The sequence below is a fragment of the Alexandromys fortis genome, unplaced genomic scaffold, assembly GCF_014885135.2.
Source record: "Alexandromys fortis isolate MF-2015 unplaced genomic scaffold, M_Fortis_MF-2015_v1.1 scaffold_6, whole genome shotgun sequence".
NCBI classification, from domain to species: Eukaryota; Metazoa; Chordata; class Mammalia; order Rodentia; family Cricetidae; genus Alexandromys; species Alexandromys fortis.
In genome coordinates this window covers 18,348,182-18,366,253 of record NW_026067902.1, presented here as the reverse complement: position 1 = coordinate 18,366,253, position 18,072 = coordinate 18,348,182, and the positions used below count along the sequence as shown (strand labels likewise).

The 18,072-nt window shown below is 41.3% G+C and overlaps 1 protein-coding gene and 1 pseudogene across 4 annotated transcripts in view; both read right to left on the bottom strand.

Moving 5' to 3' along the window:
- Positions 1-18,072, bottom strand: part of Znf106 (zinc finger protein 106) — a 52,594-nt gene that overhangs the window by 33,682 nt on the left and 840 nt on the right. For 3 of the 4 annotated variants that reach the window (XM_050134252.1, XM_050134253.1, XM_050134254.1), the window contains exons 2-3: positions 12,434-12,518; positions 6,947-7,008 (exon numbers count right to left, since the gene is read on the bottom strand). In XM_050134252.1, coding sequence (XP_049990209.1) covers positions 6,947-7,008; positions 12,434-12,487 — 116 coding nt within the window. In that variant the 5' untranslated portion in view covers positions 12,488-12,518. Of the gene's footprint in view, positions 1-6,946; positions 7,009-12,433; positions 12,519-18,072 lie in introns of those variants that run through there. The other variant, XM_050134255.1, reaches the window with a different exon arrangement.
- On the bottom strand, positions 4,394-5,370 carry LOC126494614 (heterogeneous nuclear ribonucleoprotein A3-like; annotated as a pseudogene).

Below are 18,072 nucleotides of genomic sequence, written 5' to 3'. Positions count from 1 at the left end.
AGAGGAAAAAGAAATTTCCATCCTCCAATACTGTCCCCCCTTTTAGTATTTATTTATGTGCATTGGTGTTTCGCCCGCATGTATGTCTATATGAGGGTGTTGAGTCTCCTGAACAGGAGTCACAGACAGTGTGAGCCATCATGTGGTTGCTGGGAATTGAACTTAGGTCCTCTGCAGGAACAGCCAAATGATCTTAGCCACTGAGCCATCTCTCCAGCCCCAATACTGTTCCTTATATTGGAAGAATCTCTGAAAATCTAAAAAAAGTAGAAAATTTACAGTTTTTTGTACTTTTTAGTACAAATGCTAACAGTTTAATAATTGAATCTGTATATATCTGTATATTTAAAGATTAAACAATACCAGGTGTGGTGGCACACATTTTTAAATCCTAGTACTTTGGAAGCAGAGGCAAGTGAATCTCTGTGAGTTTAGGACCTGCCTGGCAGGGATACGTAGCGAGACCCCGTCACACAAACAAGAATCGTTACCTACTTTCTCATCTCATCAAGAATGATGTTCTCTGAGACAACTAAGACTGATGCTCATTCTAGGCAGTATTAACTTGTAATAGCAAGCATCTCACGACAACACAGAAAGTTTAAAATATAAACAGGAATCTGTTCACAATGGGTAGCACCAGAAGAATTTGGCAGATATAAGACAAATGCCATACATACAGTGTAACCAAAATCCAAACCAAGTTTGTTTTTAGTTACAAAACCATCTTGCCTTCAATGTCATTTATGATTCTACTCAATGTATAAATGCTAAACTGAATGCTGCCATAACCAGTGGCCTCATTCTGTTGGAGACTTTTGTACTATCTCTTTTAATTTTTTCTTTTTTTAAAAAAATTAATTTATTTAATGCACTGGTGTTTTGCCTGCATGTATCTCTGTGTGTGTATGAATGTATGTGAGGGTGACAGATCTTGGAATTACAGACAGCTGTGAGCTGCCATGTGGGTGCTGGAAATTAAACCTAAGTACTCTGGTAGAATAGTCAGTGCTTTTAATTGCTAAGTCATCTTTCCAGCTCCTTAATTTTTTTCAAAATTGCTGATACAACTTTATAAAATGCAAAAAAATTTTTCTTTCTTTTAAGATTTATTCATGTACTTAGTGTATACACCAGAAGAACAAGTCTGATCCCAATACGGATGGTTGTGAGCCACCATGTGGTTGCCGGGAATTAAACTCTGGACCTCTGGAAGAACAGTCAAGTACTTTTAACCACTGAGCCATCTCTACAGTCGAGAAATTTTTCTTATATTCAAGCCACCAATATCCCTCTTTTGAATTCTTCATTAATAGCTAGCTTAAAAACTTTGCATAATACTAGCTGGTGGTAGTGCACATCCTTAATCCCAGTAGAGACAGGCAGATCTCTGAGTTCAAGGCTAGCCTGGTCTACAGAGCGAGTTCTAGACCAGGCTTCAAAAGCTATAGAGAAACCCTATCTTGAAAAACAAAAACAAACAAAACAAAAACCTTTGCATAAACATGTAATTACAGAAAAATGTAGTCAGTGCTTTTGTGTCATAGCTAATAAAGGCAATGTTCTTCCTCGGGGTGTTTGAAAGGCCCAAATTAGCTCCATCCTGTCACCACACAATTTCCCCTCATGTACAAAAGGCAGTCTTAAGATACTCTATGCATAAGCCTTTCTTTATTAAGCTTGCTCTAACTAAACCACAACAGCTGCTTGATAAATAAAGACTTGAGTCTTCGGTAGCTTCTATCTGGAGAAACTACTTATATCACACCTACCCCTTGTCCCTAATTAGAAACCAAGGAAAACTTACCAAGATGGTCAAGCTTGCCTTCAAAACTGAATATAAAAACTTAATAAAGTATCTTATAATAATTCTTTACAAGATCATCACTGGAGTAAAGTTCAGTTGTAAGCACAGTAACTGAACATGAAATTCAGAAGAAAGTCATATATTGAGGCTAAGAGGAAAAAGGAATAAGGGTTGATGAGTATTTGTCTCTAAGGCACAAACTAGTTATGACTGTCCTTAAAATAATGCTTAAAATAATGTCAATACATAGTTTTTGAGACTTTTTGTGGGTTTTGCATGCTTTTTACTTGTTGTAGGCTAGCCACTTGTCATGGCTGCACCTAACATATGAGGAAACCTGTACGAATGTGCTCCCCTCTCAGTAAAATAAGTTAACGTGCTCAAGATGGCATTTACAAGAGAAAAAGAAATTACAAAGCAACACACAATCCACATGAGGTCTAGTCACTCAAGACAGAATAGATCTAAAACTGTGAATGCATATAAAGTTTGGGTAGGACAGACAGCAAGATGGAATGGGATTATTAAAGAGGAATAAGGTAAGTCTTTTCCTTCCTTTCTTCCTTCCCTCCCTCCCTCCCTCCCTCCCTCCCTCTTTAAGACAAGGTTAATCTATGTAGTTTTGGCTGTCCTGGAGCTCCCTATGTAGATCAGGAAGGCCTCAAACTCAGAGATCCTTATGTATCTACCTCCTGAGTGCTGGGACTAAAGGTGTGTGCCACTACACATGGCCCACTAGACTAATTTTCTATGATCCTATATTCATTATCATCCGAATCTTATATAAAATTTGTTTTTAAAATAAGTTTTAGGGGAAGCTGAAGAGCTAGCTCAGCAGTTAAGAGTGTTCACTAAACTTTCAGAAGACCAATATCCATGCCAGGCACTCCAACTTCAGGGAGATTCAACACTTCTGGCCACCACAGACAGGTGCATTCATGCGTACATACTCACATGCAGATGTACACACATACTTGAAAATAATAAAAATAAACCTTTAAAAATAGCAATTTTCTGGGGCTGGAGTGATGGCTCAATGGTTAGGAGCACTGGCTGGGGCACTCCCTGGAGTCCCTTCTGTCCTCCAATTCTAACTACCCCCTCATCTTATTCCTAGCTCTGCAGCAGATAGCCCGTCTCTCCTCTTCTGTGGCCTCTCCTTCCTCTCTCCTCCATTCCCAGGCATCTATACAAACCCTGGTGGTATACCCAGCTTTCCTCCTGTGGAGCAACTCCCCTGCCACTAGCCCATCCACATTCCTTAGTGTCAACTTCCAATAAATACCCAGAAACATGTTCTACCCTGGAACCCCAGCCATCACACCTGGTAGACTAAAGCATTTCCTACCAGGCAACCCACAGCCACTGCACTCTCCTAAGAACCAGACAAAGCAACAGAAACCAAGGAAAGAATTCTACACGCCCAACAAAGTCGAGTGCAGATATCAGCACCTAGAGTTACAGTCATACCAAACCCAGATGCCTAGATACCAGGATAAAAACACAGCAACAGCCAGGACAATGTCTCCCTCAACTAGAGCCCAGAAACCCTACCACACTAGGCCCTGAGTAATGCAATACAGCTTAAGCACAAGACAAAGACTTCAAAATACCATTATGAGTATTTTCAAGATCCTTAAAGAGGAAATGAACAAATCCATTAATGAAAACACAAACAGTGAAATGAAATGGAGAAAACAGCTCAAGAGAAGAAAGGGAGTCCTAAAGAAAACCCAAGCTGAGGGAAAACAAGAAATGAAAGTCTAGGTGTTATGGTAAAAATAAATTGCCACAGGTCCCAAGTGGCGGCAGTAGGCAGCGGGCACGAGACCACAGAGGGCCACAAAGGCAGCCGGGCTAGGCGGGGAGCTGAGTGGCAGGTAAGAGACAGAGATCTGTTAGGCACACCATGCAGAGAACATGGGTATTTATTTAGTGGGTTATGGAGGGGAAAGGGAAAGGGGGAAAGGGGAGAAGGGAAAAGAGCAAAGAGAGAGGCAGAGAGAGAAACAGAGATAAAGAGAGAGGAGGGGAAAAGAGGAGAAGTGAGAGAGTCAGAAGCTGCCTCTTTAGGAGAGAGACCCAAAGGAAAGGCTGGAAGTGGAAGGAAGATCTGCTTGCCTCAGCAGATAGGGAAGTTGGCGGGGCTTGTCTCTCAAAGGGACCAGACAGACCATTACAGTAGGAACTTAAAAGCAAACTTCTGAGGCAAGCTTCACCAACAGAATATAAGAGATGGACTAGAGAATCTCGGGCATTGAGGAAAAGAAGAAATGGATGCCTTGGTTAAAAAAAAAAATATTTTTTCATTTTTTTTTTTAAATGTGTAGTCCAGGCTGGCCTCGAACTCCAAATCCACCTGCCTCTGCCTCCTTCAGCAAATCCTACCGGTCTGCACGTGCCTTTAATCCCAGCACTCGGGAGGCAGAGGCAGGCGGATCTCTGTGAGTTCGAGACCAGCCTGGTCTACAGAGCTTTCAACTCACCAATAAAAAGATACAGACTAACAGAATGGGTTAAAAAACAAGATCCTGCTGCTGCATTCAAGAAACACACTTTAACATCAAAGATAGATTATCATCCCAGGGTAAAAGGAAAATGATATTCCAAGCAAATAGACTCAAAAAGCAAATTGGTGTAGCCATTCTACTGTTCGACAAAATAGACTTCAAACCAAGACTAATCAGAAGAAATGGGGAAGGACAGTACATACTCATCAAAGGAAAATCCACGAAGAGGACACTGCAATTCTAAACACCTGTGCACCAAACACAAGCATACCTAAGGTCATAAAAGATCCACCTCCACCACCTCTCTGTGAGCCAGCAGACTGTATCTCTTGTTTAGAAAGGGCCCTTTCCACTTCACAATCATGCCCATTAGCAGTGTGGTTTTCTGAACAACAGTTTTATCAACCGTGCCATGATCATCACAAGTTACAAAAGCAAATCCTCTCTTTTTCCCACTCTGCCTGGCTTCCATAACTTCTATGGTTTCAAACTTGCCATATAAAGTAGCCTCTCAAGTTATACTCTTCTGTGTCCTCTTTAATACCACCAACAAAGTCTTTCTTCACTGTTAAATGGGCACCAGGCTTTACAGAATCCTCTCTAGAAATGGCTCTCTTTGGTTCCTGCAGCATCCACCTCTTCAACACGAGAGTAGGTCACAAAACCAAGCCCCTGGAACATTTTGTTTGGGGATCTCTCATTACCACAGTCTTTAAGTGTGCCCCATTTCTCAAAACGTTTTCTTAAGCTATCAACTGTGGTTTCAAAGCTCAGACCACCAATAAACAGTTTCCTCAACTGCTCTGGTTCCTTTGGATCATGCCCTCCATTTTGAGAGCAGAACTTTGGAGGTTGGTGGAGGTAATTTTGGTCATGGTGGAAAGTTTGGTGGAAGAGGAGGCTATGTTGGTGGAGGTGGTGGCAGCAGAGGTAGTTATGGAGGTGGTGATGGTGGCAACTATGGTGGTGGTCCTGGTTACAGCAGTAGAGGAGGCTATGGTGGTGGTGGACCAGGCTATGGAAACCAAGGTGGTGGATGTGTGGTGGTGGAGGAGGATATGATGGTTACAATGAAGGAGGAAATTTTGGTGGAGGTAACTATAATGACTTTGGAAATTATAGTGGACAACAGCAATCAAATTATGGACCTATGAAAGGGGGCAGTTTTGGTGTAAAACAGAGAAATGTAGCTAAATGACATCATAAACCAAATGACCTAACAGACATATACAGAACATTTCACACAAACACAAAAGAATCTATCATCTTCTCAGCACCTCATAGAACTTTCTCCTAACTAACCACATACTTTAGATTGTCTTCATCTAAGTATATATTTTAGGAAGTTTCTATATGACGCCTCAAGTGGTCCTTAGTTCTAGCTGTCCCCGTTTTCTCTCTCACTCCTGTTTTGCCCCCCCCATTTGATCCTCCATTACTACTGTCCCCCTCCTGCCTACACACAGCCATCCATTCTACTTCCTCTTCTTAAGGAGATTCAGCTGTACCACCCAGTCCCTTATTCTATCTGACCTCTGTGGTTCTACAGACTGTAGTCTGCTTATCAAATACCTAACAGCTAAGATCCACGTATAAGCAAACACACATCATATTTGTCTTTCTAAGTGAAGCCCTTTTTTTTGTTGCCACTAAGCATAACCACTATACATTAAAGACCCAGGATAGATGAAATCATTAGCATTTATATGCTAATAATATGCTAAAGTCTAATAATAGCACATTAATTTATAGATACAAGATAAACCTGTAAGATTTACAATAAAAGGCCAGGTGGTGGTAGCACATGCCTTTAATGCAAGCAGTCGGGAGGCAGAGACAGGTGGATCTCTATGAGTTTGAGACCAACCTGGTCTATAAGTGCAAGTTCCCAGGACAGCTGGGGGTATACAGAGAAACCCTGTCTCAGAAAACAAAAACAAAACAAAACAAACAAAAAAGGATTTACAATAAAGTTAACACTAACATCAAATAGTGAGATAGCATTGTCACAGAAACTTTATTATTCATGGAGTAAAGTGTAATTCATATTTCTGGATTTACAATGTTATCTTTATCAAATCTCTATACTTCAAATCCACATTAGTCAAGAAGACACACAGAAAAAAGGATATGGAATACACATACATACATTTTTAAAAAAACCTCTTAAGCTTTAAATCATTAACAGAACATTTCATGTCTTTTATTTGGTTTTGCAGACAGTAATAACCTTCAGCATAGCTTAGCAGGTTGTGAATTTCCTAAGCTATTTCAGCAAGACTAGGGGTTCACAGCATACAATTAATTTGGCTAAAGCAAAAATATAGAAAGTACTAGCTGCAAGGACACTATGCAGGAATTAGTTTATGAGTAAGAAAGCCAGTTCATGCCAGCTCAACCTTGTTAAATCTACTTGCCTGAGTTGCTATGAATTCTACCCATGTAGAAGATGCACAAAGGAACCAGGGTTTATCTTTTAAATACCAAAGATCTACTGTCATTAATTCTAAATGACTCAGTGCCATCAGACAACAGTCATCATGATGGTTATTGCAAAATAAGCAGGTGGGCACCATCAGCACTTAGACCCCACATTAGCAAACTTATGGAAGAAAGCTGTTCTTATTACCTGCCCTTCAGGTTCTCAAGCTCCCTGTGATGCAACATGCTCCGCATGTGTTCGTCCATCTCCTTCCAAACAAAACACAACAAAAAAGCAGATTAACCAAGGGGAATGCCAGGGTTGGGGGGGGGTGGACTTCCTCTGTAGATATTCAATTAACAATCTAGATTCAAACTCTTTGGGCCAAAAAATTTTGTGATCACCCTTCTCAATTTAAAATCAATAGTGATTCCACAATAAATAATTATCTGGCTATATTTCATGCTTATTTTTATTTTGTGGGATAGGGTTTCAGTCCAGACAGGACCTGAACTCATTAGTAGTTGAGAATGACCTTGAATTCCTGATTCTTTTACCTCCATCTCCAGTGCTAGCTGGCTATCATTTTAAAAAGTCATTTTTAGGTATTTTTAGTGGTTTTCCGAAATGATTAGAAGCATTGGCCTTAGAAGGGAAAAGACAGATTATGCAGGTTAAACTCTATTTCATTACGAAGAACATACAGAGTTTGGGGGAAGGGAAGCAGTCAGGTGTGGTGCTCAGGGTGGAATCTCAGCACTCGGGGAATGCCCCAAACCGACCCACCACACCACCAATCCCAGCACTTGGGAAGCAAGTTGGAGGCCATTCTAATCTACAGAAGGAGTTCTAGTTCACCCAGGACCACACAGAAAAACCCAAGGACCAAGCAAGATGATGGTTCCGCAGGTTAGGACACTGGCCACTGAGCCTGATGACCTGAGTTTGAGCCTCGGAGGCCACACGGTGAAAGGAGAGAACCTATCTTCACATGCACACGATGGTAAAGGAGTGCACAAACATGCACATGGAGGCACACACATGGACCCACAGACACATAAAATGATTTTTAAAGTCTTTCTAATCACTTAGCTTTTAAAAGTACTTTGGCAACTTTATATATATGTAGTATATGTACATGTTCATGCTGGTGTGCATACAAACACATGCACATCTGTGTGTGATTATAGAGGTCAAAGGTCAATGTTGGACATCTTTCTTGATTGCTTTCATTTTTTAAAGTGTGTGGCTGTCTACGAGTGTTCATGCAGTGAATGCAGGTGCCTGTCTAGGCTAGAGGATCCACCCCCTAGATCTGGAGTTAAGGTGATTTAAGATGCCCAACATGGGTGCCTGGAGCCAAACTCGGGTCCTCTGCAAGAGTAGTATGTACTCTTAACCATCTCTCCAGGCCCTCCACCTTACTGAGAGACGAGGTCTCTCAATAAACTTGAAGCTTGCTAGTTCAGCTAAGCTGCTGGCCAGTCTCTGTGCTGGGATTGTGAATGTATGCTGTTGCCACCACCGGCTTTCTGTATGTTAAGGATCCAGACTCAGGACCTCGTGCTAGCATGGGAAGCACTTTACTGACTGTGCCACCTCTTCAGTCCCTAAGCTACAACTCTGACTTAAGGCTTGGCAGAGCATGGCATATAAGTTGTTAATAAACATTCACTGAGGCTGGTGTTGGTGGTGCATGTCGTGTGTCGTGCCCGCCCCCAGTTTTCCGAGACTGAATTTCTCTGTAGCTTTGGAGCCTGTCCTGGAATTTACTCTGTAGACCAGGCTGGCCTTGAACTCACAGAGATCTGCCAGCCTCTGTCACCCAAGTGCTGAGATTAAAGTGGCGGCTTTTATCCCAGCACTTGGGAGGCAGAGGCAGGTTGATCTCCATGTTCGAGGCTAACTGATCTCCAAAGAGAGTCCCAGGACAGCTAGAGCCGTTACACAGAGAAATGAAAAACCAAAACCAAAAAACAACCCACATTTGTTGATTATAGATAGGTATTAAAAAATAGAGCCTCTTTCTTGGAGCTGAAGAGTTGGCTCAGCGGTTTTAGCCAACACCACAGGGCAGCTCACAACCATCTGCAACTCTAGTCCCAAAGGATTTGGTGCCATCTTCTGGCATCCTCAGGGACTGCATGCACACGGGGCATAGATACACATTCAGGGAAAACACTAATATAGAAAATAAACAAAAATATCAAAAAATTTAAAAAGTAAACAAGTAGAGGATCTCTATGGAGTTTTCCCCCCCTGAAAACCACACACTTTGAGAGGCTATGGACATGGCTCAACAGTTAACAGCACTTGTTGCTCTTACAGAGAACTCCAATTCCAGAACCTACAAGGGAGCTTACAACTCTCTACAGCCTCAGTTCCAGAGGATCTGGTTCCACCTTCTGGCCTCAGTAGGCAACAGGCACACATTCACCACACAATGTATATTCAGGAAAAACACCCATAGACAGAAAATAAAATAATTAGTCTTTAATAAACAACAAAAAGCCCTCCGCACTTTGAATCCAGCTGGGCACAATGGTGCACACTTGGACCTAGTTAGTACTCAAGCGGTCAAGGCAGGCGGATCTGGAGTTCAGACACGGCAAATTCACTCACTCTTCTACTCTGACTACCCACTTTACAACTTCCCTACTTAGTTTATTGGGTTTAAAGGAAAGATTAAAGCTTTGCAATGTTCTAACTCTCATTTTACCTTTAGTAGAAGAAAATAATCTGTGCAGAAACTCTCACTAAAACACATGCACACAGCTGGGCATGGTGGCATACAACTATAATCTCAGCACTCAGGAGACAGGATAGCAAGTTCAACATCAGCTACACAGCAAGACCCGAAGGCACATACATGCAACTTAGAGAGCTGCAAACATTTCATATATAATTAGAGAATGTCTGCTTATATAGTTAATAAACAGCTACAACTCAACTGATTATGCAAGCCATATTCTGTGTTGACTCAAGCACTTTCCCACTTAAACCACAAAATACCACTGAGTATTAACTCCAGAAGGACTCAAGGATGCAGAGAAGCTAACCCTTTATTCACCAGGTATTCCCCAAGTGCTTACTATGCCCTACACACAGAACTGAGCACCGAAGGAGTAAATGTGAAAACCAAGTGGTGAAATGCAAACCCAAGGAGATCTGATACAAACATCATGTTATGAGTACATAATGCATTTCTTCATCACATACAGTTTGTCAGAAACCGTGTAACCATGCCACAGTACACTGTTCTTTATCTTCTATAGTGTGATAGAGGGGACAGCTGTTCCAAAACACTTCCTTTAAATGGTGATTTTACTGGATTGTTTCCTTTCTATCTCTACAAAGCTTCGTTTCGACAGAGCTGTACAAGTGACCCTTTCTAGTTGTAAATGATCATCAATTAGGACAAAACACATCTGAAAACTGAATCAAGTTAAAGACAGCATATAGAATTTAAAACTCCATCAATAGCCAGTCAAGATGACACCTTATAATCTCAGTACTCAGGAAGCAGGCAGGATCCCTGAAAGTTTGAGACTAGCCTGGTCTAAACAGCAAGTTCCAAGTCAGTCAATTACATAGTGAAATGCTAAAGAAAAAAAAAAAAGAAAGAAAAAGAAGTCAGGCAGTGGTGGCACATGCCTTTAATCCCAGCACTTGGGTGGTAGAGGCAAGCAGAGCTCTGTGAGTTCCAGACCAGCTTGGTCTATAGAACAAGTGCCAGGACAGGCTCCAAAGCTACGCCTCGAAACCCTGCCTCGAAAAACCAAACAACAACAATAATAATACATTTTAAGAATGAAGAAAACCTAAAACAAACAAATGAACAAAAAACCTGAAGCAAACACTATTACTTTCAAAGCAAAGAATAAAGGAAAGACAATGTGGAATTTCTCTCTGTATGTATACTGTGAATACCATTGGTTAATAAATAAAGAAACTGTCTTGAGCCTGTGGTAGGATAGAACTGAGCTGGGTGGGGAAGACTAAGCTGAATGCTGGGAAAAAAGGATAGAATTGCAGAGAAGTCATGTAGCCACACTGGAGACAGATGCCGGAACTTTGCCCAGTAAGCAACAGTTACATGATGATACACAGATTAATAGAAATGGGTTAAATTAATAAGTAAGAGTTAGCCAGTAAGTAGCTAGAGCTAATGGGCCAAGCAGTGATTTAGTTAATACAGTTTCTGTATAATTATTTTGAGGCTAAGCGGCCAGGAACTAACTAGTGGCCTCCCAACAACAGAAAGAAAAGGCAAAAAAAGTGAGAAATTGTAACCAATTTCCCTGAAGCATAAGCAAATTCTTTTAGTTTAAAAAGTTTGTTGTGGGGCTTGTGAGATGGCTTAGCAGATCTCTAGCCACTCTTCCAGAAGACCCAGGTTCAGTTCCCAGCACCCATATGGTAGCTCACAACTGCCTATAACTCCAGTGCAGAGGACTCAACATCCTCTTCTGACCTCTTCGGGTACTAGGCATGCACATGGTGCATATACATACATGCAGGTAAAATAACTCATACATAGAAAATAAGTAAATCTAAAAATATTGTTTAAAAAAACAGGGCTTGAGAGATGGCTCAGTGGTTAAGAGCACCAGCTACTCTCCCAGAGGATCAGAGTTCAATTCCCAGCACCCACATGGCAGCTCACAACTGTCTGTAACTCTAGGTCCAGGAGATCTGACACCTTCATACAAAATGTACATATAAAGTTAAATAAATATTAAAACAAAACAAAACAAAGCAAGCTTGTTTTTTGGGGACTAGGGAGACGTCTCAGATAAGAACACTTATTGCACAAGTATGAAATCTGAGTTTGAATCCCTGGCACCCACAGAAAAAAGCTCAGCCTGGTCTACACTTATACACATGCATACAGCCCTCCTCCTCACATGTTTGGGTGTTTGTTTTTCCCCCTTTTGGCTGTTTGCTTCACCTTGTGGACATTCTGGATACTGTTAACACCACCTTTGCTATACTATACCTGGTCTACATAGATATACTATGTAGGTCTACATAGATATACTATGTAGACCAGACTGGCCTCCTGCTTCTTCTCCCAAGGTGTACATTAATATACCTGGCTGCACTATACTTTTCTTGAGCCTGGATATACAAAAAAATAAAATGCATATAATAAATGCACTATTTGTTAAACATCTGTGAACCAAAAGATATATGATTTATGGACTGAGGATATAACTCACAAGGCAGAGTGTTTGCCTAAGACACTTAAAGTCCCTGGGATAGACAAAAAAGGAAAATTTCACAAAGTAATAAAATCTCAAGTACCTTGAATTGTAAGATATTTCCTCTTTAACTGATTGCTAAAGTTCTCTATACCCTTGAGAACCCTAAATTCTGAGTAGAGGTTAACACATAAAATAATTCTCCTGGAATGGATTACAGATGAGCTGGTAGGATGAGCCTAACACGCAGAGACCACGGATGTGTCTCCAGTACTGCATATGCAGTGTGACGGCACTCCCAAACTTTGGGAGACAGAGGCAGGTAGATCACTAACATTTGAGGTCAGAGGACATAGCAGTTCTAAGGTTGCACAGCAAAACAATAAAATTGCAACAACTTAAATTTCTAAATATCAAGTTTTAACTATTTTTAAGATGGCTTCAGAACAAAGTTTCCACAATGCACCAGGTGCTCTTTCTTCATCGTTACCTTTTTTGAGCCGTACACAATGTGGCACAAGATGCATTTTCGCTCTAGGACCATAGTGACCAGATCTGAAGCTTTCAATGTCAACCTGTAACAAAGAAGAGACATTCTGTAACCTTTCTAGATCGCATCTTTAATTCACTTTTCACTCTACCACTCTCTCAATCTTTCAATCTCAATAAATATAAATTCTAGCTTCCCATCTACTAAAGTTTGAAAAACAAACAGCTGAAGGTGGTGGTGCAAGCCTTTAATTCCAGCAGTCAGGAGGCAGAAGCAGGCGGATCTCCAAATATTTATCACGTGGCTCTAGTTGAAAACACTTCTTAGTGTTAAGAACTGTATTTAAAACACTGTCACCCAAAGAAACTTTTATAAGTGAGCAGACTCCAAGTGACAATTCGCTATAAAACACTAACTTAACTTAGTGTGTGTGGGAGGGGGCAAGATGAGGAGTAATAATTAGGTTAAAATCCCTTTCTTGAATCCTACAGGCAATTTCCTTATTCTTCACCTTAACCCTGACAGAAATTAATGGGAGTTCTGGTAAGACAGGACAATCGGGAAGCAACAGAACAACTTTGCCTCTACCCCTTGGTTGCCTGAGCTGGCTGACACTTTTGGGAGGGCCTCACTTTACAGAGTGGGTCTTAATAAAAAAAATGATACTTTGGTACACAGGGTGCCCCTACAGGGAGACAGGAGGTAGAGGTAGGACAGTCTCCAGAAGTCTGCAGGCCAGAAAGGTAAGACCAACATTGAGAAGGAGTCTAAAGATCTCCACATGCTGTATGGGCACACCACCACCCATGAGTGAGCACTCAGACATGAATACCCTTTCTGCAAAAAAGAACACTAAAATCTTTAACTTTAACTTAATGTAGCTTTAAGTATTCTGATGTTGATAACATGTAGCACCACTTGGGACAGGAGTGGAAATGGGGTCTGCTGTGGATGATCTCAGCACCCAGGTTAGAACCTCAGGTTGGAATCTGATCAGCAAACTTTTTTAAAGAGAGGGTCTCAGGTAGCCAGGCTGGCTGAGAGCTCTTTATGCAGATGATCTTGCCCTCCTGATCCTCCTGCCCCCACCTCCCAAATGCTGGGATTACAAGTATACTACCACACTTGGCTTTAGACTTTTGTTTTTCAGTACTTACAGCACCCAGTGTCATACAAATGCCAGAGTACCTACTCTGCCACTGAGCTATATCTCCAAAGACGAACAACTTCCCAAAAGAGGCTTTGATAGTGTACAAACTATGGGTGGTTTTTGTGTATTTGTATTTTCTTTTTTAAGATAGGGTCTCTCTCTACATAGCCCAAGCTGGCCTGAAACTCCAGTCCTCCTGCCCCTGCCTGGGAGCACAGACATGTGCTACCACACCTGGCTCCCTAACCCCTGGCCAATACGTATTATGACACATCCTGGGGGCCACAGGAGCCAGTGGGAAATTTATAGTATTTTCCCGATCCATGTAGACTAAGGTCTAACCTAATCGAGGGGGGGGGATTGTATCAAAATGCCTTGGAGTAGAGGGACACAAAGGGACAGAAACTGACTGAAGCTTTTTGGTCACTGACCAAAAGCTCTCATCTGGAGAGATGGTTCAGCGATTAAAAGTACTTGCAGAGGACCCAAGTTCAATCCTTGTACCCATGTCAAGCACCTCACAATCACCTGCAACTTCAGTTCCACGGGGACCCAACAACCTCTGGCTCCCACAGGCACCTACTGTACTCACAAGCACCTGTCCACACTCAAATACATATTTTGTAAAAAAAAAAAAAAAAAAAAAAAAAAAAAAAGCTTCCAGGTCTGAAGAGATGGCTCAGTTAAAAGCACTAACTCCTCTTCCAAAGGACTTGGGTTAACTCTAAAGTAAGCAATTTTTTTAAAAAAGCCTCCAACATTTGTATTTTACATGAAGATGTTGCAGCTTTGACAGATATAATTGGGAAAATTGCCTTTTACCTCCTTTAAACCCTTTGCCTATTTTTCCTCTGGTTGCTCAGCTAATATGGATGAACATAGTTCTTTGACTTCTCTACTCTATGAATGACGTTATTTGGATCAGAAAAAGATAGTTTTGAATACAACTTAGTGGTGAAGTGCTTGCTTGCCTACTATGCACCGAATTCTGGTTTTGATTCCTAACCCTGCAAAAACAAAACAATGTGGGCGAGGAAGTAGCTCAGCAGTAAAGGGTTTGCCTGGGTCAGTATGCCCAAGACTCCACCCTAAACACTTAACAGGTACCCTTTATCCACTTTTTATTGTAACTATCTCCTGTGCCACCTCATTCTTCCTAGCATGAAATTCAAACCATACTTCTGCCTTAGTCACTGTTCTACTGCTGTGAAGACCATGACCAAGGCAAGTCTGATAAAAGAGAGCCTTTAACTAGAGGCCTGCTCACAGCTTCAGGGGCTCAGTCTGTTATGCAGGGGCCATGGCAGCAGGTAGGTGTGGTGCTAAGGAAACTTCAAAGCCCCCCCCCTCCCCCCCCGCCCTCCCCAGTGGCATACTTCCTTCAACAAGGACACACCTCCTATTCCAATCAAAAGTGACTAAGCATTCAAAGAGATGAGCCTATGGGGAACAATTCTTATTCAACCACAACTTCCTACTGCACATATGAAATTTAAAACATCAATACAATGTGCTAATTAAAATAAAAGATAAATGTGATTTACGATGAAATAGGTACCTCAATATATATTCTTTAGCATGACTTTATTAAAAAACATGAAATTATGATTTAGCAACTATAAAAACAAACTGATATTGACTGTATTACTGCTTAAAAATACCATGAATAAGCTGGGTAATGATGGCACACGCCTTTAATCCCAGTACCGGGGAGGCAGGGACAGCCACCTCTGAGTTTAAGGACAGCCTGGTCTATAAGAGCTAGTTCCAGGACAAGCATCAAACCTACAGAGAAACCCTCTCGAACTCCCCCCCCCAAAAAAACATGAATAAGTCAGGCATGGTGTGCATGCCTTTAATCCTAGAACTTGGGAGGCAGAGGCAGGTGATCTCTGTGAGTTCAAGACCAGCCGGGTTTTCAAAGCAAGTTCCATGACAGCCAGAGCTACATAGAGAAACCCTGTCTTGAAAAACCAAACCAAACCAAAACAAACAAACAAAAAAAAACCATAAAAACCATGAATAGCACTTGCTGTATATATGATTTTTCAAAATATCCTAGTAACCAACCTCGGATGACCTTCTGAAGCTAAACAGCACAGCTGGACTGGTGAGATGTTCAGGGGGTAAAGGCACTTGTTGCCAAGTCTGATGTCCTCAATTCAATCTCAGGACACCATAAAGTACAAGGAAAGAACCAACCCCTGCCGGTTGTCCTCTGACTTCCACACATGCACTGCAGCACATGTGTATACATACGTAAGTAATCTTAAAAGTTTAAAATGTATGATCATCTCAAAACGGACACAGTGACACACACTAGCAACCCCAGCACCAGGGAGGCTGAGGCATGAGGCTAGCAGTGCTACATAGTAAGACTGTCTCAAAAAACAACAGCAAACGAAAGCACAAGTAGCACTAGAGTTACACTCCACACTCACTTCCCAGTCTCCTACCATAGAGCATGGTAGGAAACAGCAGAGACTCCAAATTAGACAACACCACATGGGTTTAAGTAAAGCTAATTTCAAACTTCAATTTCTTTATAAAAAGTGAACAGTGGTCCAGAATGAGGGAGGCAGAGGCAAGTGGATCCCTGTGAGTTCAATACCAGCTTGGTCTAGAGAGTAAATTTCAAGCCAGCCTGAGATACCTTGCCAAAATAAATAAATAGACAGATAGATAGATAAATGGAATAGTGGACTGGGGATGGAACCCCACACTTAGCGTGGACACATGATACATGTAAAAAGGTTAAAAATAGTAATTTCTTACCATGAGCTTTGCCTTTCTGAAGACACTCAATTACATTTTGAATAGGAAATACTAGGTGTATAACAGTTTTAAAGACACAGAAGAGCTGATAGACAATTTAACAATGGAGGTGATGCTGCACAGAGCCAGAACTGCTGCATGTTCAAGGCAAGATTGGTCTACCTACTAAGTTCAAGTCAGCTATGGCTATAAAGCTAAAAACTATTAAAACAAACAAACAAAAATGGTGACCTTAGTCAATCTCAGTATCACTAACAGTGGGAAAACAACAGACAGAAAGGCAGGCATCATCACCAAAGTGTTTAACCTGAATCCAAAAAGCATTCAATTTGTTGTAACAAGCTCTGTTGTAACAAGCAAGCCTGCGGGTTGGAGAGATGCACTGGCTGCTCTTCCAGAGGCCCTGAGTTCAGTTCCCAGCAACCTCGTGGTAGCTCACAACCATCTGTAATGAGATCTGGCGACCTCTTCTGGTCTGCAGGTATACATGCAGACAGAAGAGAAATTTACAACTTTTTGTCATAAAAAACATAAAAAAGCTTAGGGCTGAAAGATGAAGCTTAGGAGAAGACTGCTTATTTAGTTTGCAAAAAACCTCACAGAGTGTGAAACTGAAACTCTGGAGCCAGTGGACAATAAATTTTCACTTCTATTTTCCATCCCCCGACTTTCACATTCATTCTACACTTTCCACATTCTATGTCCTTATATGCAATACATATGCGTGCATGTATATCCACTTAAAATTGGCATTATTGTACACTCTCTTGACAACATCACTTTCACACTGTACAAAGAATATCCTGGAACTCATTCATTATTTGTACAGAGTTGCCTCGTTCTCACAGGTCCTGATACACACCTGGGAACTCGGATTTCTGATAGTCTCTTTCAGATTATAGCAACAGCAACAGACTGCAAGCTTTGATTGGGCACCTCTGCATCCTAGACGTACAGCCTGTCTCAAAAATCAAAACAAAGCAAAGCAAAACAAAAAGCTAAGAGGGGCACATACCTGTAATCCAAGCACTCTGTGATTAAACTCAGGCTCTCAAATTCAAGGCCAGTCTGGGTTAGATAAGCTGGATTCTGTCTCAAAAATAAAAGTCAACTGTTTTCTAGACCCAATAGTTAACTTCAGTTCTCTTTCCAAACAGCAGTGCTTGGCATAACAGAAAAAGATGGGCTTTGCTGTCACCTCAGAGGAAGTTCAGTAATCCACTCATGTGAGCTTAAGCAAATCACCATCAGTCTTCAGTATCTCAGTAACCTGAAAAGTGCTGCCAAAAAAATCATCTATTATAATATCCCGTTAATTTCCTGTGACACACCCGGACTTAGTGAGTGCAGCATAGTGGGTGCTAAGTAAACCCTAGTCAAGTCTGAGTATTCTTGGCCAAACTTGAAAACAAAGTTACATTTTAAGATTCCCCCATGGGATTTTAGAAGAGCCTTTGGCTCTTAGTATTAAAAGGTATCTGTGTCTTAAATCACCTCATTGTAAACCATTATGATGGCTACAGTTCTAATCTGCTAAAAGAGCTTCTTTGCCGGGTGGTGGTGGCGCAAGCCTTTAATCACAGCACTCGGGAGGCAGAGACAGGTGGATCTCTGTGAGTTCGAGGCCAGCCTGGTCTACAAGAGCAAGTTCCAGGACAGGAACTAAAAGCTACGGAGAAACCCTGTCTCGAAAAAATCAAAAAAAAAAAAAAAA